Source organism: Eubalaena glacialis, chromosome 3 (assembly GCF_028564815.1).
Source record: "Eubalaena glacialis isolate mEubGla1 chromosome 3, mEubGla1.1.hap2.+ XY, whole genome shotgun sequence".
Taxonomy (NCBI): domain Eukaryota; kingdom Metazoa; phylum Chordata; class Mammalia; order Artiodactyla; family Balaenidae; genus Eubalaena; species Eubalaena glacialis.
The window spans coordinates 126,108,787-126,132,831 of NC_083718.1; the positions used below are offsets into that span (position 1 = coordinate 126,108,787).

The 24,045-nt window shown below is 33.9% G+C and overlaps 1 protein-coding gene across 3 annotated transcripts in view; it reads left to right on the forward strand.

The window, feature by feature from the left end:
* ADGRL4 (adhesion G protein-coupled receptor L4) overlaps positions 1-24,045 on the forward strand; it is a 125,472-nt gene that overhangs the window by 78,777 nt on the left and 22,650 nt on the right. For 2 of the 3 annotated variants that reach the window (XM_061183969.1, XM_061183971.1), the window contains 9 exons: positions 149-219; positions 1,014-1,193; positions 1,305-1,488; positions 2,925-3,041; positions 6,694-6,899; positions 12,582-12,755; positions 13,977-14,180; positions 16,272-16,492; positions 16,622-16,688. In XM_061183969.1, the coding sequence (XP_061039952.1) occupies positions 149-219; positions 1,014-1,193; positions 1,305-1,488; positions 2,925-3,041; positions 6,694-6,899; positions 12,582-12,755; positions 13,977-14,180; positions 16,272-16,492; positions 16,622-16,688 (1,424 nt within the window). The remainder of the gene's footprint in view (positions 1-148; positions 220-1,013; positions 1,194-1,304; positions 1,489-2,924; positions 3,042-6,693; positions 6,900-12,581; positions 12,756-13,976; positions 14,181-16,271; positions 16,493-16,621; positions 16,689-24,045) is intronic. The other variant, XM_061183970.1, reaches the window with a different exon arrangement.

Genomic DNA, 24,045 nt, shown 5'->3' on the forward strand with positions numbered 1-24,045 from the left:
TTTTCATGAATAAAATAAACAAAAATGAAACTCAAATGATAAGAATGTTTTTAATGTCTAAATAGGTGAGCAAAATCACTGGAATCAATATAATTATCTTAGGAAAAATATTCTTTAAGACTTAATATATAATCTGTTTTTTCTACAGAAATTGTGAATCCAGACTGCCATTTAGATAATATCTGTATTGCGGCGAATATTAATAAAACTTTAACAAAAGTGAGTAAAGGTATTGAATTAAAAATACACTCTATTTTGACATTTTGGTTTCAGTTTAAATCTTTCCAAAGTCGCTTTTTTTAAAAGAGTAACAAGCAGTTGATCTTCATGTAGAGCTGAAACTGTTTACATATAGAGATCTAAGTATTTGATAGGATTAATTTGAAAATCCCCAAAGTACTGAAGAAGACTTACGTATTTAATTTAAGTTACTTTTTCACTATTCGGTAGACTGGAAAGTTATTTTCAACATGTAAAGAAATTGGATGGATAAAATAGTAAAAACACACTTTGACCCCAGGCCATTTTCAAATTCTAAGGAGACATAGCTGAATGCAACTAGATTTTGTACACCAAAGTAAATACTCTTTCAAAGAGTAAACAAAGTAGGACATTCATAAAATTACTGTCCTGAGATTAGAAGTGTGAGTCTCACATGACTCATTAACAATGAGGTAAAAGCAAATTGCCATTTTATCATGTAAAAAAATTTCTCTGGTTAATTAAAATCTAATTCAAATTAAGTTATAATTTATTTTAATTAATTTAAAAATGATAAATTCAAACATGTATTGCCTTTCTGAAGTAACTTCTATGCTTTTAAAGCTATTTGCTAATCCTTTGTAAATAATTTCAGGTTTCATTGCTTTGTGTTATGGTTTAGGTGTAGTCTGATAACTTATTAATGTATAAGAGAAAAAACTCAGAACATATTTATCATGCAACATTTATTCTTGAAAAGATCTAGTAGTGCTTTAAACTGGTCTCCTTTCTCTGGACTCATTTTTGTTCAGATTAGGCACATAGAAGAACCTGTGGCTTTGCTGCAAGAAGTCTATAGAAATTCTGTGAAAGATCTTTCACCGACGGATATAATTACATATATAGAAATATTAGCTGAATCATCCCCATTACTGGGTTATATGAATAGCACGAATTCGGCCAAGGACACCCTTTCTAATTCAACTCTTACGGTAAGTATGTTGAGCTTTAACTCAATATAATTTAGGCTTAAAATTTTCCTTACATTTGTGATTAATGTAAAAGTCCAACATTTTTAAAAGATATACTTTTTTTTTCAACAGGAATTTGTGAAAACTGTGAATAATTTTGTTCAAAAGGATACATTTATAGTTTGGGACAAGTTATCTACAAACCATAGAAGAACTCATCTTACAAAACTGATACATGCTGCGGAGCAAGCTACCTTAAGGCTATCTCAGAACTTTCAAAAGAACACTCAGTTTGATACTAATTCAAGTGATATAGGTAAGAAGCCAAGGTCAATTTCAAAGCAATCGAGTTTTCCAAACAAGCCATTCTCAAAAGAGAAGAAAAGTCTTTAAAATATTGTTAATTAAACTGGCAGTTGTTTTATCATTGTAGACATGAATGGTGATGCATATCACAAGAGTAGTTATGAATGAAGTGTGAATAAAAAGGATGAGTGCCTAAGATTTGCCACCTACTTATAGCCTCCACCTTTTCCTATCTCTGGACTGTTTAGCATTTAAATGCTCAGAGACCATTACTCCCTTGTCATCTCATGACTTGGTGGGATCTGTCTTGACCGATCATAGTACAGACAGATTTTCTGGATGTAGTATATTTCATTTTTTTAAGTTTAATTTTTATTGAAGTATAACACACAGAAAAGTGCACATGTCAAATGAATATAACTTGACGAATTTTCACAAAGTGAACATGTCTGTATAAACAGCACCCCAGAAGACCCCTCATCCCCCCGGCAGCCACTCCCTGCCCCGTAAAGTTTATACCATCCTGACTTCTAAAACCACACCATGAGCATAATTTTTAGTGTCTCTTCAATAGTCTACGGATAGATCATATTTTATGTAACCATTCCCTATTTTTCTAATGTTGAACCTTGAAGATGTTTATTTTTAACGTTGAAATCCTTTGGGCGTATATCTTTGTCCTGAATGTAGTATATTTAAATTTCTCATTAGGAATCCTTTGCCTTTCAATAATATAAAGCAATTAGCATAGCAAATTGGAATGTTTCCTGCTTTATGAAATCTCACACTTAACACATTAAGAATCTGGATCAAATTGAGGCTGCCTGTAAAGTTGTTCTGAGAAAACAAAGTACACTTTCTGCAGTAATCGTTGCATATACACCCCTATTATATTTTCTGGTTGTTATCCTGCTGTGCACCTATAGATACACAAAAATCATTATCTCATCGGGATTCACCAGTTACTCAAAATTAAGGTAGCAAGCATTGTGACCATATATAGGAGCCTAAATTTCTATGATGTTCCTGCATGAAAAAGGTGAAAATGCACCAGGTAAGGAAATTATTACTCAAGAATTTAAGTCAATCACTCTGTATATAATAAATTATGTTGTAGATATCATCCTCTAATACATTGTAGTTGCTTGTCTGCTTTAGTAATTATGATTTATAGCTTCTTTGTGTACATACATATTTTCTTTTATTTTATTCAATAAAGATAGAATTAAACCATGAATGCTATAGTGAAATCAAACAAATAAACATGAATCAGATTTTTAAATACAAATTATAATGTCCAAACATCATGTTCAGAATATGTTCATTCTACCTGCCGTAATTAAGAAGTTGAAATATAACAATGATGGATGAAATTGTCTCTAACTAAATAAATACATTGATTAAACTAATTTCAGAGAATTTATTATTTTCATGATTTTGTTTCAGCTCTCAAAGCTTTCTTTTTTGATTCATATCACATGAAACATATTCATCCCCATATGAATATGGACGGAGATAATATAAAGATATTTCCAAATAGAAAAGCTGCATATGATTCAAATGGTAGGACTTTGACAATCTTATATACAATATTTCAATGTTTTGCAATAAATGCCATACATTTGATTGTATCGTATGTGCATATAACTTGTGTGGTTTTCTATAGAAAAATATTTTATGTTTATACACAGAATTTCCGTATTTATATTTGAGATTTTCATTATGATAAAAATACCTGGGTAGAATTTTAGCGGATGATACCTAGATCCTTAATGTCCTTGATCCTCCAACTCTGTAATTGTCTAATAATGTTAAGATCCCAGTGGAAATATACAAAGGAACTGTGATTTTATTCTTCATTTTGCAGCAGTCAGATGCTATAATTTTCATAGTGTTCTTCTAATATTTCTTCTTCAGTAACCCTTCATATTCCTCATTGTGAGACTGAATTTGGGATTGAATGAGGAAGACGAATAGAGGTAGTGTTCAAAAAGGTAGAAAGTTTTTGTTTAAGCGTGGATTTCTCTTCCACTCATTTCTTAGTTTTTGTACACTAAACTTCAACTAAACTAAAGGCAGGATTTCTTAAGAAATGGGACCCGAGAATGCTAGTACTAGCAAGTGACTTTACGATTATCTAACCTAATGTCCTCATTTTATGGATAATGGAACTAAGGCACAAGAAGCTAACGGGTTTGTCTCTATGTACATCAACAGATAATACAGAACTAAGACTTGAAGAGAAGGAGTTAACAAAGAAATCAGCCCTGACCAGCTTTCCCTTGTCACCTAACCACAGGCAAACTAGCAGCTGCTATTTTAATTTAACCATTTATCTGCTCTCGTAGTGCAATGCACTTAGAAAAAAAAAATCTCTGCTGATAATAGAATTGTTGCTGTTCACATATAGGTCAAAATATATTACCTATAAAACATGAATTATAATATTTTCTCAAAGCATTGTAGGTGGTCATACGTACAAATGGAAAATATTTTCAATAACACACATATGTCACTTTTACAGACATCACTTCATTAAAAAATATGTTGTCTTTATTGTTAAAAAGCATGTTGCACATTCATTCTCAGGAGGCAATCTTTTTAAAAAAATTTTTACAGCGCTAATGTGGGAATTTTTTTTCTAATCCATTGATATTATCCTTTCCATTTTTTCTTGTCATTTTTTATTCAAAAATAAGAAACAGATGGCCATAAAAAGCAAAAATAACTAAGCCATACCGCCATTGAACGCATGGCTCTTACCCCATTACATCATATTCTAATTAACCAAGCACACACGTAATATTTAGGAGCAGATCCAAAGAATGTGCTAAACTGTTGTATTTTCAAAGACAATCTGAGTAGTATTTGGAAGTTGAGAATAAAGACATTGAAAATACTTATCATAGTGACAGATGATGAAATTGTCATGGAATTAATATCTCGAAGAGATCCTGTCTTAGTGTATGGTAGTTTTGTTACATTTCATAATCATGCATGCAAACGCTGACATTTGAAAGGGACAGTAATATCAGCCCTCAAGAGAGCAGAGGGAGAAAATTTATTTTCCTCAAGGTTGAATCTTCAAAATAAGGACAAGTGTAAGAACCTGATCAAACCCACTCAATGATGTCTACATGTGATTATTCATTTATTGACAAAATTCCTTAATAAATACATTCATTAGTTAAAAGCTGCCTAGTGTCATCAGGAGGAAAATAAGGGTGGCACAGATAGATTTTTAATCTTTTTTATATACTGAATTTTAGTGCCTATCATTAGTGAATGAACCCCTAGTTTACTGAAAATAGGTACAGATCTGATATGAGAGTTAAAAGCTAGATCAGGCCTAGAATTAGTGAGAAATCATGGGAATTAAAATAGGTTCCAAATGATTTTAAAAAAAAAAAAGGAATGAACAAATACTGTATCAATATTCAGAAAAAGATTAAAAAGGGATTTTGGACCATTCTATGTGGCATGAGTCTCCTTTTACCCAAAGTCAAAAATTGATGTTAAATAAATATTTTCTTTTAGAAAGTATCGGAGTGATTAATAGATTTTTAAATCCATGTTATCTCTTTGGTGCTTCATTTGATTTTGGACCACCCACTACTACAACCTCTGAGAAGTTGCTGTTGCATGAACTGGTTCATCAGCTGGACTAGGTCAAGTTCCCCTAAGAGGTTTCCAGGCTCTGCTTCCGTCCCTGGTCTGTCCATAGCAAATGCTGGGCTAGTTGTCATCTGGAGCCATCACAATTTCACTAGCCCAACCATGTTATACTAACATTATTTTTTTGATGTAAGTTTTCTGGGCTGGCAGTTTAGGAAAATATGTAATGTATCTGAATTTTAGCAAGGCTCTTAGCAGTATCTTGGGGTGCCTTTTTATACTAAGATAGAAAACGTGAATAGTGACACATTTTTGCAACTTCTAGCTCACATAACCATATCCAAAGAATATTAGTTATTAGTGTGATATTGAGATGTGGAGGGTTCCAGCATTATATCACAGACCTTTGTTTTTGATGACATTATCAACATTTGTATTAATGATTTTGATTAATTTATGCTTTTCAAATTATTTGCTGGTGTCACAAATTTGAGGGAAAATGAATATGATAAGAGTTCTTCCTAATTTGTCCAAGTATCTAAAGCAAACATATAACATTTCTAGTTAATAAGTATAACAATAATCATATTAATATAGCATCTTAAATTTCACAGAAGACTCTCATATAATTTCATTTGGTCTCCACCTTATCCTAGTAAATAGCCAGAGGGAATATCACTACCATCATGTTATACATGAGAAAGCTCAAGTTTACCCAGGGACACACAAGTAGGAGAAATGACTAAAACCAGAACTTCTAATTCCAAGAGTAAATTCTGAATATAAATTCCTCAACTTACTGTCCATAATTCTGTACAACAGAGAAGGAATGTGACCTAAGTGACAACAGGAATTTTAAAAGATAATAGTTGTCGATGTTGAGTTGTTCACACACTTAATATCAGTGATAATGAGCTGCTGATAATGATCTCAAAAACCAAGGCAATTTGAGATCCGTTAAAATAGGTGTAGTATTCAGGCTAAGGGAAAAATAGTCATGTGACGGTCTGTACTGATCAGGTAACATTTCTAGTATCTGGTTATGTGCTGATGTGCTGCATTTGGGGAGTGTCAAGGGTTCGGATAAATGGCTGCCTCGAAAGGCAATAAATTCCTTATGCTGCGTCGGCATAACTGTATGTCATCAATTTAAAAAGGAAGCATTTCAGTGGGCATGAGGTTGAACTCAGTGGCATCTCACAACTCTTTCAATTCTAAAGTTTCTTAATACTGTAAATCTGTGAGAATTTTCTCCCAGTATCTTTCTAATTCATATATTTGCCCAGCAAAGTAGTAAGTCAAAATTTTATTTTTCAAGTGAATATACTTTACTCCTTGGTTCTTAGTCAGCACTTGGATGTAAATTTATCTAGGACTATTTTTCTCCTAAATATAGTCTGTGCCAAGGGAATGCTACAGTCCACAATCAGTTTCAGAGTCACAGAGGTCAGAGAATATGTCTTAATATGGTTCAATGATGTAAGCATAGATATATCATGACCCACATTTCAGTATCTGGGAATTTGTATGACTCCCTTTGTCTGGTCAATTTTTATGTTTATTTTAAGAATTTCACTGAATACACTTATTTGATTGACAGGCAGTGTTGCAGTTGCATTTTTATATTATAAGAGTATTGGTCCTCTATTTTCATCGTCTGACAACATCTTATTGGAACCTCAAAGTTATGATAAAGCTGAAGAGGAGGGAAGAGTCATCTCTTCAGTAATTTCAGTCTCAATTAGCTCAAACCCACCCACATTGTATGAACTTGAAAAAATAACATTTACATTAAATCACATAAAGGTAAGTTGTGTTTCTGTTGACTATTGATTATAATTGTGAAGCATTCAGAGAAATGAGCATTTTTTTGTAGTGTCACTTTAATTGTATATGAGTTCTTGAGTTTAAAAATGCAAATTCAAAATTGAAATAAAAGAGTAAAGTGGTTTCAACTAATTTTTCTATAAAATATTTTTGTACTTTCAGTGCTCTTTAAGTTTTATAATAAATACCAAAGAATTTTATGTATATGATTCTCTGAAATTAAGCTACGTTTTAGTTTTATTTTTAAGTACATTGTTCATTTTGGAAGTCTCCGGCCCTTCAAGGAAGAAGTTATAAAAAAGTATTAAAGAGATAAATGTTACTTGTATAATGAGGGAGGTGTTTGGTTAATTGTCATATAAAATAATACTGGCAGGGATTTGGGTGCTGATTAAAATAAAATCATGGAGAAGTTCATAATATTTCATAAAGAAATCATCTGAGACCACTTTACTCTTTTATTGTTATTCTACATCTTTTTTCAAACCCATGTATAATTAAAACTATACAATAAAAAAAATGATTAGAAATAACTAAGTATTTAGGGTTTTTATAGACCTAAAAGTGAACAGGGAAACTCAAAATCATATTGTTTGCTGCATTTTTACAGTTAATGGTTTCTTGGGCTTTCAATTGAATTTCAATCCTAATACATGACTAAATTGCCTCAGAAACTCTATTTGGAGAACCTTGAAGCTGGGCAATTGTATTTGCATGTTTATGGGAAACAGGGGATTAAAAGAACATATAGTCAGCCCTCCGTATCGACAGGTTCCACATCCATGAATTCAACCAAACACAAATGGAAAATATTCAAGGGAAAAAATTCCAGAAAGTTCCAAAAAGCAAAACTTGAATTTACTGCAGCCCATCAACTATTTACATAGCATTTACATTGTATTGAGTTTTATAAGTAATCTAGAGATGATTTAAAGTATACAGGAGGATGTGCATAAGTTATATGCAAATACTACTCCATTTTACGAAAGTAACTTGAGTATCCGTGGATTTCGGAATGTGCAGGGGTCCTGGAATCAATCCCCTGTGAATATCAAGGGGCCACTCTATATGCTTCCATACAGTACAAATGTGTCATTGTAAAGACAGACATCTGATGTAGAGAGAAACTAAATGTATAGAAAATGCAAGTAAATAGTAGCTCAAACCTAAACAACGGTGGGCATTCTGTTGAGGGAAAAAGAAGGTGTGAAATGTTTTAAGAATGGAAACTAAATTTAGATATTTTCAGATGCTAAATGCAAATGACCTTTTGATACTAGAAAACAAACATTGTTCTTTTGCATGGTCTCATGGTTTTTCTACAGTTTTTATCAGTGGAATGTTTTGGCAGCTGAAGAGGTGCCAAGGGCAACCCACTTCGCCCATCTCTGTTTGACACAGCAACAAAACGAAACACACATTTACACAAGAGTTCTTCACCATAGTTAATGAGAAAACTTGATTGTCCTTAATCATCTTCTCTGTTCAAATTCTTTTCCCATTCAAAGTAATGACCACTCTGAAATTTCATCTCTTTCCTCTGACAATACATTTACCCAATCCATTGCTTCCCTCTGAGAATAAAATTTGGATCCATTTTATTCTCTAGGAAAATCAAAGTTATTTCATATATAACACCTTCCACTTCCTGATTCCCTGATAATTTACTTGCAGCTTCACCAACTAGTATATACTTCATTACTTTAGAGGAATATTAATTATAGTTGTTATAATAATACAGATAATAATAATGATAATAATTATAGCAACCAATACTTTAATAATGCTTATATGGAAACATGCTTTGTTCTAAATTATTTACTTTAATTCTCACAAGAACCCTATGAGGTATGTACTGTTATCTCCATTTCACAGATGAGGAAACTGAGACTCTAAAAGATTAAATGCCTTGCCCGTGGTCGCTCAGCAACAACTGGTAGAACAAAGTTTCATACCCACGGTCTTTCTCCAGAATCCATTCTTCCGCAGCTAAGATACTCTCCTGCCCGATGCTATTCTCTGAATCCCTCCCCCACCTACCTCCCAAGAAATTAAGCTTTGTCCATTACCTCAACTTTCCTGGATCTCTCCACATTGGTCCCAGTGTCTCAGCTAACAAATAGGCTGAAGTTTCTGGCTTCCTACAAAATGGGAAAGCATTTTCCATTGACCCTCTATCTCCTTCACCCCAAACTTAATAACTCCTCTTATTTTTTTAAGCTTTTAAAAAATAGGTATGATCTATTGCCTTCATCTATAGAAAATGTGGATTTAATTTTCTTATACATATCTTCCCCTGTGATCCACACACTCCCCCAACTACTCATCCTCCCATGCTTCATCAAATTTTGGGTTAAATCAGTTTTCAATGTGTTATACACAGCTGAATCATGAGGCTGAACCATTTTCCAGGTGTTAGTAAATTCCTTTAATTTAGCTTGCTTAGATTTCTATTTATCCATTACTAATTAGTCCCCAAACTTTCTGACAGTACTATAAATCTCCTTATAAAACATTCAAATACATAAGATTATCAGCTAAATTAATGTTCTGGAGACATCCTTTTTAGGCTTCTGTGAACTTGATCCTGTCTGGATGGTCTACCCTTTGCCTTCTGTTTGGCTATCAGACTGGACATCTCTGTCACCGTCATCCTGGACATGCAACTCTCCTCTCTCCTGTGTCAGATTCAATGTTTCCTTGAACCAACGATTCCTCTTTCTTGGTTTACCTCTGTATTTTGGTGGCATATTCTCCAGTGACTCTTGAGAAAGGTGCCCAGAAAGTCAAGTGTTTGAGCTCTTGCATTACCTTCTTAGCTAAGTATATACTATATTTCTATCTTATCCGTACACTTAGATAAATTCCATGGTATAAAGTTATAAATTGTGAATAATTTTTTCTTCAGAATTTTCTAGACCTTGCTCATTGTTTTCTAGCTTTCCAGGTTAACCTGGGGAAGCTGCATGCAATTAATATTTTACTTAAAATTTGCATTCTTTTGCAAGTGATCTGTCTCTTTCTCTCTCTCAAACTTTTGAGATCTTATCTTTATTCTCAGGATTCAATCAAAGATGAACCTTGGTGTGGATCTTTCTTTATTAATTGTACTAGGCATTTATGTGGTCTTCAGTTTTAGGGAATTTTCTATTATTATTTGTTTGCTAATTTCTTCCTCTCCAGTATCTCTGGTCTCTTCTCTTGTTATTCTTATGTAAATATTGGACTCCCCAGCTGAGCCTCTAAGGTCTTTTTTTTTTTTTTTCATTTTAAGTTTTCCTTTACATTTTTATTTTTTTTTTCCTGCTAACATTTTATTTCTACTTTATACTTAATTATAACTGAACACCCTTATTTTTTGAACTCTACTTTTGTTTCATGGGTGCAGTATTTCTCTGTGGTAGTATTTATATTTTTAAAAAATCTGTGTTCTACTCCCTACATTATGTTGCTCCTGATTTCCTCTGTTTGGCTTGTTGGCTTTTTGTTCTTTGTCTTTCATGGCAGAGTGTGTCCTCGGAGGTCTGGTGGTTCATGGCCATCCATCCATATCTAATAATGAGACATTTGAAAGATGATTGTGTTTTCAGGTGGCTTGTGGCAGTGGTGTGCTTCCCTAGAGAGTTATCATCAGGCTAGTTTCTGGCCATTGCACTGGAAGATCCTGAAGATCACTACCTAAAAGTCATTTCTCTTCGGCCTTTAGTTTCTCAGAAACCTTTTAGTCTCATGCCTAAAGACAGAAGCTCACTGCAAGGATTAGGAGAATAAAAAGAAAGTGGTGGGCAATGGTGGGTGCTCAGCATGTAGACAGACCCTCACTTAACCCCTGTTTTTTGAGTGATGCACTCTCAGCTGACTCTAGTTCCTCAATTCTAGAGTCCTTCTGGCTCCTCTAGCTTATCTGTTTGTTTGTTTTTTAACAAGAATGGGATTGGGGGCTTCCCTGGTGGCACAGTGGTTGAGAATCTGCCTGCCAATGCAGGAGACACGGGTTCGAGCCCTGGTCTGGGAAGATCCCACATGCTGCGGAGCAACTGGGCCCGTGAGCCACAACTACTGAGCCTGCGCGTCTGGAGCCTGTGCTCCGCAACAAGAGAGGCCGCGATAGTGAGAGGCCCGTGCACCACGATGAAGAGTGGCCCCCGCTTGCCGCAACTAGAGAAAGTCCTCGCACAGAAACGAAGACCCAACACAGCAAAAATAAATAAATTAATTAATTAATTAAAAGCCATTTGTCTGCCTTCCTGTTAAAAAAAAAAAAAAAAAAAAAAGAATGGGATTGGGTATTTTCCTGGCAGTTCTGGGGGAACTGGATGTAGAGTTTCAATTTTCTTCACATAGCTTGACCTCTTTGAAAAATTTCTTGTCATCTCTCCAATTTCAGTTCAATCACTGTCTTCCTAGACTTACTCCAATCAAATTGGCCAGTGCTCCAACCATTGATCTAAGTGTTGGATTTTGTATATAGGCCATTAAAGCAACTGTCTAATTGTATTAAAATCATCTGGGCTTCCGTCATCCTTGAGGGCAGATGCTTTATCTTTTCAACTACGAATCCCTGGCTCCTAGCACAGTGCCTATATTTGATACTCAACTAATATTTTCTTTAATGAATAGTTGTCTGAAGATTTGCGTTTGGCTCTGTTTTACTCCATTTATCAATGATTAGTCTTGCATATATTTTTTGACATCTCTTGGTCTCTCAACACAATACCCACTCACAGGGCTCTTTTGAGGATCAAATTAAACAAAGTAGGTAAGAAAGCACCTAGTTAACTATAAACTGTTGTATAATTGTAAACAGTTTTTATTTCTACAAGACACAAGCATAGGTATACAGCATTCTATGAATAACTTATTAAAACTTACAGTGCATTAGGTATTGTATTATGATTAGTTAATATTAATATATGATAAGGAGAATTTGCTATTTATTGAACAACCTTCCTGTAGTCTATTTGATCAGCCCCTGTCTATCTCTGATCTTACACTCACTACTCTTTACCTCATTCATTGCTTGAACTGAACTGGCTTCTAGATGTTTCTGGAAGACCTTCATTGAGTCTCACTTCAGAGCTTTTCCATTTTCCATTCAAACTGTGTGGAACCCTCTGTTTCCAAGTCTTTAGGGCTCACACTCTCACTTAATTGAAGTATTTGCTTAAATGTCATTTCCTAGGAAAAGCCTCGTCAGATTACTTCTGTTCTCCTTTCCCTGGCTTATTTATTTTGTTTAATAATTTCTTATCTCCTCATTAGAATGTAAGGTCAATAAGGCAAACACTTTTTCTGTTTTGTTCAGTGGTGTATTTTTAGCACCTGGATCAATGACTAATATCTAGTGCATACTCAATAAACATTTATCAAAGATAATGAGATATGTCATGCACCATTCTAAATGACATACATGATCTCAATTGACAATAATTCTCACAAATTCGTGACACAGGATTGATAAAATATAGCATGGTTGCAGTATAAACTTCAATTTTTTCACACAACAATAGCATTCACTTATTAGCATTGATTTTATGCTTTACTTTGTAGGCATGGTTTTAATTATATTGCTATGCAAAATGGTGTTTTAAATATAACCAAAACGATGTCGTATGTGTAACTTTTTCTCTTTTTCCCATCAGTAAAATGTCTCTTTTTCAGACCACAGGTAAGTATAGGAGTCAATGTGCATTTTGGAACTACTTACCTGACACCATGAATGGCAGCTGGTCTTCGGAGGGCTGTGAACTGACATACTCGAATGAGACCCACACCTCATGCCGCTGTAACCACCTGACACATTTTGCAATTTTGATGTCTTCTGGTTCTTCTATTGTAAGCCAATTTTCCAATTCATATTTATAAATCTGTTTTTTTCTTCTTCTTTATGTCATTCAAGAGAATATTTAATTTTTATATGTTTTCTTTGGGTGTAAATAGCATATTTAATTTACTGATACAACCTCAACATTACCTTTTTTTTAGTCTTTCTTTTCTTACTTGCCTTCTATGACATATCTAGTTTGGATCTTTGGTTATTTTTAGTGTAAGACTTACCTAATCTATAATATCTAATAGATTGTGTATTAAATATCTATCCATTGACTCTTAGTTTTTAATGCTGCTTTTAAGGACCATTTATACATTTTAAAGTATCATGGAATTTAAGGGTTTTTGCCTTTGTATTGAAAGTTTATTTTTACTGATGACAAATTCATTAAAAGTATTTGATACCTGGTCAATAAGTATTAGCACATTCATAACAAATACCATGTTTTAATAATGTAGAACCCCACAAGATTTTTAAACATGAAAAATCTTTCTAAGGTCAATAGCTTCATAATATGTATTTTACATCAGTAATATCTTGCTTTTACATTATATAGGTTTTTATTTTATATCCCTGTATTGGAATCTTTAGATTACAGGCTCATTTCTATACAATACTTAAAATCCATCAAATACATATCATGACTAAATAAATCTGCCTAACCCTAATGTCAGTGACAAAGATGATTTTTTTTCTGAATGTTAAATAAACAAAGATGCCTCTTAAAACCATCTGGTTAGAGTGAAACCAACCTTTCCCATTTCAAAGTCTCGCAACTATACTGTATTGTTATTCTATATAGGCAGCATTTCTGATACCTTTGTTTAATGTGTTTAAATGAATTACTGCATAGAAATGACTTGTTCTTACCACTGATAAAGCTGCTTTAATTAACCATTTTCACATTACAATAATGAATTGCCTTTCTAATATCAAGAAACTGATGGTGATAACATTGTTAAACCATATACTAATATATACTATGCTTAGGGGAAAAAAATCACTAATTACAGAACTATTAAAGTGCTACGTGATTTATATCAGATTTTCTGAATGTTGAACATTTTCAAAAGTACAAAATTTTCTCATCTAAATGCACATTTGTATTTTTACATTTTATGAACAGTTTAATGTTTCACCAAGAAGGGAAGTTCATTATATGTTGTAGTTCCTTTGACGAGCTACTGAGTTATTCTTTTAACAGTTGTATTATTATTTTCCCTTAGGGTATTAAAGATTATAATATTCTTACAAGGATCACTCAACTAGGAATAATTATTTCACTGATTTGCCTTGCCTTATGCATTTTTACCTTCTGGTTCTTCAGTGAAATTCAGAGCACCAGGACAACAATTCACAAAAATCTCTGCTGTAGCCTATTCCTTGCTGAACTTGTTTTTCTTGTTGGGATCAATACAAATACTAATAAGGTATGTAGATCTCCCTTACTCTCTATTTTTATTTTCTAAATTTTTACTTTCCTCAATATATATGTCATAGAAACATATATGAATTGGAATTGAATTGGAATTAAGGGCTTAATGGGGCAAATACACCATATACTTTGTTCTTAAGGTGTTTCTAAGTTTGATAATGCTAACATATCTGAGCAACTTGCTTAGTAGTTCCATTAACCACAGTGGCCCTCATTATGATGAACTGCAAAAACTTGTCAACAAACTGAAGAAATATCCTCGTTTTGTTTTTTGTTTTGTTGTGGTTTGTTTTTACATGGGCGTTAAACAAAAACAGAGGGGAGAGAGAGGGGAGAGAGGAGTTGGAAAAAATGTTTATCTCAAGACAGGGACAGAACACAAAAGTGGCTAAGGTTCATAGGTTGAAATATGATGAATTAGCTCCACCTAGTAAATGCACTTTTCTAACCATTTTCCACCATTATTGATCTAGAGCCTTATCAAATAGTTCCCATCTTGAGCTAGTCTGGGTCATCCTAGAAGCAGACACTAAAGTGGGATAAGACAAGCAATAAATTTATTAAGCGAAATGGCTGTGAGAGAAATGGGAAGAGAGAGACTTGGAGAGCCATCAGACCAAGATGCAGGCCTGAGCCTGAGTGAAGGAAAGAAAGGTGAAGGGATGAGTGAGTGGAAGCACTGTACACAGCAGTGCAGTTCTAAGGAAAGCCCAGTTTGCCTGTCAAGGAGTCCTTTGAGAAGACCCTCAGCCAAAGTCACATGGCAGGTCTCTCAAGAACAGGAATGTCTTGCTGTGCTCAGTCAATGGCTGTCAGCAGCCATCAGGAAACGTGAGCACATCAGTGGCTTTCCTGTATAGCAGCTGCAGCCCGCCCTGCAGCTGGAGACCAGAGAAGTGCATCAACATGGCCACAAAACATTAAATTGCCTCCATATTTCCATTCTTACTAGTCATCTTTCAAGTACTGAGACTAACCATCAGTTATCAAGGTTTTCTTCTGAAGTAGATGCCACAAAGCACCTATTTTAAATAGCCTACACGAGACGGTAAACTCCGTATGTTTTTGTTTGTTTGTTTGTTTGTTTTGCAGTGGTATTTATAACACCTGTCAATTCTGTGCACCTCCCACTATCCTCCAATGCCCAATTCCTCCTTCAGCTTCACCCCACCATCATCCTCACCACAAAACTATTCCTTAGAGTGTTTGTTTTCAATTCTATTTCGCCTATCAAATTCTTCCCATTTTAAAGCCGTATTTCAAATCTCACTTCCTCACTGAAGTGGTTCCCAAATTTTAATCACCATCCCCAACCTTATATAGTACTCTCGAATATATTTTAGTAGATAATCTCATTATGTTTGAATTATACTCTATTTTATTAAGTGCAATAAGTATGTAAATGTTATTATGTTATCTCACCAGTAATAGATTGTGTTAGTTCTGTTACTACAGAAGTGTATAACTATTTCATTTTCTGTTATTTCTTATAAGCCTAACTCTAGTTCTAAGTGTGAAGTCAATACTAATAAATAATATTTAACTGAAATCCATCTCAAATTTACCTGATAATCTTGTAACTTCAAGTGATCATATAATGGATATTTTTGTAAAATATATCATCATTTGTCTGTTTTGTAAATTCAGTGCCTTCTCTTAATTATTTATGATGTTTTGTTTAACATAGTATTAGCAGTAATTTTCATTCTTTGAGCATGATTAAAATAAAGGAAAGTAAAGGCAGCTCCAAAACAGAAATCAACTCAAATCATAACAGTCACTGTGAGATAATCAGGTGACTAATCCACAATTTATCACATAATGTAAGTGTATAAAAAGTATAAATCTCTGGACAAGAATAGCAACTTAGTTCTCTTACAGGACTGGTGAATGTTTCACATTGACGAAGCACAGTTCTTTTAAATCAGTTGGGAATGGTACAATTTAAAAAACTGACACTTGACAAGGATATTTTAATGTGACCAAGCATTATATAAAATGGCATAATTTATGGAGAAAGTCAAGATTTTATGTTACAATAATGTTAAAGTAAACATTGCTTATGGTTTCTTTCTTTGCTTTCTAGCTCTTCTGTTCCATCATTGCCGGCCTGCTGCATTACTTCTTTTTAGCTGCCTTTGCATGGATGTGCATTGAAGGCATCCACCTCTATCTCATTGTTGTAGGAGTCATCTACAACAAGGGATTTTTGCACAAGAATTTTTATATCTTTGGCTATCTCAGCCCAGCTGTGGTAGTTGGATTTTCAGCATCATTAGGATATAGGTATTATGGCACCACCAAAGTGTAAGTTAAGATGATCTCATAAATATTTGGAATGCAATTCTGAATAAGCTTTGTATATCATTGAAAATTTTGCTTTGTTGAAGTACATACAAGCATATATATAGATTTTATCTCTTATTTACTTTTCAGATGTTGGCTTAGCACAGAAAACAACTTTATTTGGAGTTTTATAGGACCAGCATGTCTAATCATTCTTGTAAGTATATATAAAATTGCGGCTAGAATTCAAAAAAAGTTACAATTTAAGGGTGCTTAAAATTCTCAATAATCAGGCATTACTTTGAGGGGAAAAATAATTTTGAGCACTTTACAACAAAGCATTTATTAATACTGGACATACATTGCATCACTATTGAGAAAAAATATACATTTTAAACTCAAAGCTATTATAATTCATTTGCCCCTCTTGGGAGGATGTATTTTTGCACTACATGTAGGAAAAGCATTTTTCACTTACCAGTAGTATCTCAGCATACTTCAATACTGAGAGTGTGCCAACCAGCTGATAATCTGGCATTTCAGATGTTTACGTTATTTAATATTTTATCAATGATCAGTAATCTTTGAAGATTAGACTGTCATCTTTATAGTTTTATCATCCTTATGTACCCTGTCATCACGAAAGTGATTTTAAACTAAATTGCAACATCAGAGACAAGAACCCACTATTTCCCATGAGCAGGCAAGTCATATATTGATAGCCCTATTTCAGCTGGGAAGAGGGCCTTTTAATTCTTATTGGAAGTGGTTTCAAACCTACAAATTTGGCAGGTGTTATATGTTCCATTCTAAATAAAGACATTTTTATATGTCTCCAGAGCATTTCTAAGTGCCGTAAGTTTTCAAAGCCTCTCTGAATATAATAGTCTGTCAATGAATCTGGGAGGTCTGACAAGGCTCTACAATAGAATGAATTGTCAATGGAGGAGTTGTGACAATATTTTGGACAACTTTGTCCCATATGTTTTGGCCATAGCTAGCTATCTTTTTTGAATTTTTTTCCTCTCATTCTCTCCCCATGTGTTTTTATGGGTGTGAGGAAGCTGCTAAATGGAGAAAGACTTGAAATGCAAAGCAGAGAATTTTCTTCAAGGTTTACTTTTTAATGGTGTGGGTGAAATAAAGTGCATTCAGGAACTATATTTCCTAATCATCACAGAAAATTGTTTATAATTCTCACAGTGAATCTAGTAATATAAAAAGAAAACATTGGCAAGATTTCAGCTAAAACAGTTTCAGAGTTAGTTTATTTAGAATTCCAAAATTTTCAACCCACATGAGAATAGAGGCTGAATGTGTCCCATCCATATATTTTCATGCGTTGCCCTGATATGAGTATTTTGCGTGAAAGCACTGTCTAAATTTACTAATTTTACTGATTCCTTCTCTACAGAGTGGGCCATCTCTCATATTGTTTTGTATAAGTGAAAGTTCTTTGGATCAGTGATTCTTAGAGTTTAGAGGAAAGTAGTGGCCTAGAAAGTTCCTGAAAACAGGAAAAATAGGAGCATATTTCTCTAAAGTAAGAAATAGAAAGTGTTCCCTGAAATTATTTTTCTTTACTTTTGCTTCTATAAGGGAAAAGATAACTTTGGATTATCTTATAGTAAGATGGACAGATTTTAGATGGGTTTATCTAAAAATGAGTCCTATAAACTTTCCCAGAAGCCTAAATGAACAATGTCACACTGTCCTAGTCTGAAATTAATGAACCAATATATCTTCCTTACGGTTTCTGTATGATAATCATTCCATTTAACTAGAGGGTCAGGCTACTTAAGAAATGGATAAGGCCTTTCGGTTTAGTCTAAAACTGAATACTGTTTATCTTTTTTATATCTTTGAAAACAGCAGAAATTCTTTAAATAATTATTGAATGGAAGTGAATTCCTTTACTCTAATGATCTCTGGCTTTCTGTGCTAATGCTGGCATATTATTATTATTACTATTATTATTATTATTATTCAGCTGTATGATACAACATTAAGTAAAAGTTTTCCTGTTGTCCCAGAATAGTATTGCATTCAAAGATAAAGTATAAGAAATATTGAGCACCCAGACATTTGAAAAAGAGCCACCAATAGTTTGGACCTGACACTTCCCATGGGTCTTTCAAAGAGACAGTAGGACCAGGTGTAGCCCTGTAAGGGGACTAAAGAGTGGGGCTGAGAGGGTCGTGTCTCGGAGTTAGGAGTCCTTGGCCTCTGAGGGAGTGAATTGTTCTCTATGAAAAGCTTTTCCTTACCCTGACAGTGAAGAAAAAAAAAAGTACTCCCCCATCTCCATGAAGACAAGTTGTGGAGGAGTACTCCAAAAGGTCTGTAGGGAATGGAATCGGAAAGAGTAAGAGTAAAACTCTCATCTTGATCCTGGATTGATGTGACTGTGGAATTTTCATGTCTCCTTGATATACAAGAGCAATATATGAACAATTTTTATGACAGCTTGACATATGTCCCCTGACTTTGGGTCAAGTGTGAACATAGAGCCTAGACTTGCTTTTAGTTTCCTGCAGGCTGCATGCTTATTGGACTATCCCCTTGACAGCAGGGAGGAAAAGGATTATTATAGAGTGTGCCTGGGAATAAAATGACGGGGCGAACACACAAAGGCTTCAGCTATCCTATAAGCACAGGAAAGTTAGAGAGGGGAAGAAAAGTTGTAGTGCTGCCCAGAAGGTTGTCAGGTCAAGTGAAGTTATACACAGCAAGAAAATAGGCTGAGTACAGGTGATGTTGAATGGTGGCGTGGCTGGCCCTCTCTGAAAAATGGAAGGGGCCAAGATGGAAATGAAATACTATAAACACTCAAAAAAAATCACATATACCATCTAAGTGTAAGCCATCACATAAGCCAAGATTACCGGCAGTAATAAGAACCAACCTAAACCAAAGTGATGTCGTGACGCTCTCTCCATCCGCAAGAGCTGATCAGACTCTTCCAGCCCCCAGCAGCAGAGGAGCTGAGCTTTATCAATGAAGGAACATATCCTAGAATCAACCGTGCCACCCCAACAGTCATCTATACAGATTTACTGAATTGAAAATTGTCACCCTATGTTTGGGGATATTCTGGTAGGACAGGATGCCAATCCATATCATTAAGGTCACCATGTTAATTGGGTGGTCTGGGCATGATGGGAGAACAAAGGAAATATAAGAATTATCCCCTGCCCACTATAGTGTCAATGAGGAGAAAGCAAGATGAAACAAATGACAAAGAATATCATATAATAAAATATAAGTGATACCGGTGAGATGTGGAAGAGGAAGTCATCATGGAGATGAGGAACTCGTTTGTGGATGGGGAGAGAAGCAGAATATACTTTGCATACAGTGGATTCTTAGTGTGAACTTAAGTGTCTCCCAAGCAGCCCTGTAAGTGTGCCAGATTCCTTTTGAAGGAAAACAAAGGGCACAGACAAAATAGTTGCTATTGTAAATAAGGTAGTACCAGAAATCACAAAATTATCATCATCTGTCTTTTATTAAGAATATTCAAGAATCATCTTTTCATAGACTCATCACTCCCTAGTCTACATGTCATTAACTATTTACCAAATTTTTACCTCCATAAAACTTATCCGTTTCTTCTCTATTTTCACAGTCAGACCTTTGTTATCCCTTTGAGTCATTGTTATTCCTTACTAAGATTATAGTGTTAATAACAATAATAGGAATTTTTTTTAATTTACAGTTTGTTGAGCAGCTACTAATTTTAAAAACAGACAGCTAATACTTCAATACTCAATCTCCTTAAATCACCTACATTGTCATCATCCCATTTTATAGTTAATGAAAAATAGAATTTGATTCAAAATGTTAAGTGATTTGCCCAAGGCACTGAAATCTACAAATAAATAATGAGGCTAGAACTTTAAACTAGTTCTGTCTTAATCTAAAGCTCACCTTTTCATTCTAACTTGCTACTTTTTCAGTTGCCTTCTAATCTGTCTTTCTGCTGCCATTCTGTACCATTTCATTTTAATCTATCCAGAATAAACTGCCCCAAACTCAGCTCACATAATGGGAACAATTAATAAGAAAAATAAGAACATTAATATTAAGCTCTTGTATATTCCTGGTGCTAAGCTAAACATTCTCCATATGTTAGCACATTTAGTTTAATCCTTCAACAACTCAAAAATGGGTGTGTGTGTGTGTGTGTGTGTGTGTGGTTTATTTTATTTTGAAGTTGGAGAAATTGGGGCATAGAGTGGTTACACAGTTTGCCGAACAATTACTAAGTACCTGAGCTGGAACTCACGTTCGTGAAGTTGAGTCTATGACCTACCTTCTTCATCCCATTGCCGATAAGTTCCCCATTGCCTATTGTCCAAATACCATAGGCTGGTGTATAAGGTTCTCAGTAATTTAGCTGAACCCTGCCTATTTTCAGCCTTTTCTCACACTGCATATCTCCACAAAACAACTCACCAAAGAACTTTATCCTCTTTAGAATATTTGCCGTGCTTTGGATATTTTCTTGGTTCTTTGCACTCAATAATCCTACAACCTTGTGCAAAACTCTGCTGCCTGAAATCTTATCATTAATTACTGCACAACTTCATGAAAACCTTTCCAGATTTGTAACTAATCTCTTTCTACAACATGCTCCCATAGAATTTTGAGTCAAACCCGAAATAGTACTTTTAATGCTTTGTTTTGTTTCACATGATAATTTTCTGTCTGCATTACACTACTCATCTCCCACATCCAAATACCCAACATAGAGCTGTGAGTCTCTTGATTCACTGACCATAACTTGTTCAATAATCAATGCCACTTGTTGCATGACCTTAGGGGCCACAGCCCAATGAGTCGCAAACGAATTTTCTACACAGCCACATTCACAATGCATTCTCTATGCATGAGTGGACTCTACACTGTAAAACTACCAGCCCTCTTCCTGATCACCCCAGAACACAGAAGGCAGCAAATCCTTAATAATTATCTGTGTATTTTAATTGATCCATTAATAAAGACCATGGTAATAAATAAGGCAAGAAGAAACACCCTGTGATCTTTCTTAAGCTATATGACTGTTCTGTGTTCTGGATTCCTAACATGTAAGATGAAGATAATGATGCCAGCCCAATGCAACAAAGATATAGTAAATACAAAACAATTTTTTTTAGAAAAAGCGTCTATTCTTTAAAAATTAAAAAAGGAAAATACACAATAATTTGGAGGACAATCTTTGGCTTTCTTAGCTTTACCTTTTGTATTAAAAATTAAGTTAAAACACTAATTTTAAAACCATAATTTGCACAACAAAATTTTGTATGCAAGGTACTGTATGTTTGGCCAATATAGTGTGTGTGTGTGTGTGTATGTATATATACATATATATAAGCATAGGTCCTAATTTTTTAAATATTGGCGAAGATATGACAGCATTTGTTTAATTATAGCAAGATATTGTTATCATAACCGTGCTTGTACATGGAATTTGTTAAAAGTCTCTAGTACACTCTGATGGAAAACGTTAACTGAAATGAAACAAAGTGTGAAATGTCTTAAAGAAAAGCAATAGAAATTTAATAGAATAAATAGTATTTATTTTCCAGAATAAAGATAAAAAGTAAGTGAGCCTTCAAGTTTAAATAGATAATTAGTGGTGACTTTGTTATGCCTGGCTTTAAATGAGTGATAAAATTGCTTTCTCAGCTTTCTCTGAATAAATCTGGGAAGACTTGTACTTGGAAAAGACATTTTTATAGAACAACTGGCAATGGGTTTAATTCTTACATGGAATCCTTGCATTTCTTCTAGAGTAAGAACCAGTTCCCAGTAAATGATATTTGCTTGTTTTTATGAATGGAGCCCTGGGGCACGTCTGGTTTGGAGTTATAATGATGATGCCTTTAAGATAATATGTAAATGAATAAGCACAGAATTAGTTCGCACTGGTGGCTTTTTCTACCCCTAGGTATGTTGTTTCAAAGGAAGATTCAAGCTTTCAATTTACTCTGATAAGTGTTAACTACTTAGGTATTTGAGCAGCAACATTTTCAGCATTGATCAAATAAAAGTACTTCCTCAGGTGTTTACTCATTAATATTAAGGATCTCTTAGAATTCTGAAGTGTGAACCACTGACCCCACTGATTCTATCTATGAATCACTACATTTAGAATGTTAAGATTATAACTATACATGAAAAGACCTAGCCATGCTTTTGAAAGATTGAGCTGTACAAGAAAGAGATTTCTAAATCTTTGTAAAGCAAGCTGCAAACTGAAGATAATTTACATAATTTATTTCTTTCTTCAGTATTTTTAATCTTTCATGCTGAATTCTTTCAACTAAAACTGTGCAAATGATTAGATTCAAGTACACAAATATAAAGAAGAGTTTGTGAAAATAATTTAACTTTTAAGTAGAAATTGAAGTTTCTTATAGATATGTTCAGTATTGAAGAATTTAATTTGCCTGATTGAGGCAAATACTAATTAAGCTGTGTCCAAATAAGGCATTTTCTTGAAAAAATGAGAGCTTTCATTTCAATTTAAATCACAACTCTTATAATTCAGTGTTTCTATATTGCTCCTTTACCCACGTCTTTTTAGGTTGCCCAGAATTCCACTCAGTTTTTTGTGATGGTCTCCTCTAACTGTTCTAAATTATGTCTACAATCTCTTAATTCCCTTTCACTAGGAAATAACTATTAAAACCTACTCAAAACTGAATTCCTCACATAAGCCTTACAAGACAGACCATGTCTATGTATATTTATGATTATGTGATGTATTCTTATTACATTTTTAAAAATTTCACACATTGCCCAAGCTTGAAAGAAATGCAAATATTACAAGACTATGTAAAGTAAAAAGTGAACATTTCAAAACATACTCATATTCTCCATGACTGACTACTCTTTTGCTCAATATTTACTTTGTATCTTTCCAGACCTTTGCTATGCATACACACACACACACACAAATACATATATACCACACATAAATATGCATATACATATGTATAAATGTAAGCAAGAAATTTGATTATAAATTCAAATAACCCAAATTATTTATAACCTGCAATGTATCATATTCATCCTTCCTTGTTAGAACATACAATCCTACCATTTTTTATCATTGCATATTATGAGTATGATCTAATTTATTTAACCACTTCCTTATTGATTTTCTTCTTACAAATAATGCTGCAAGAGAATCGTTTCAATACAGTTACATATATCCATTACATAAATTTGTTATGAAGTGCTTTTGAGAAGTATAATGTACAGCACAGGGAATATAGTCAATAATATTGTAATAACTTTGTATGGTACATAATGTATAAAAATATCAAATCACTCTGTTGTACACCTGAAACTAATGTAATATTGTAAGTCAGCTAAACTTCAATTTTTAAAAAAGCTACAAATGCAAGTAGAGGCAGATTTTTAAATTTCCAAATTGCCTCCGAAACATTTACTTCAATCGATACTTCCGTTGACAATATATAAGAATGTCCGTTTTCTGACATTTTTGCCAACACTAGATAATTTTATCTACTGTGGTTTCTAATGGCTAAATCGGAATATAT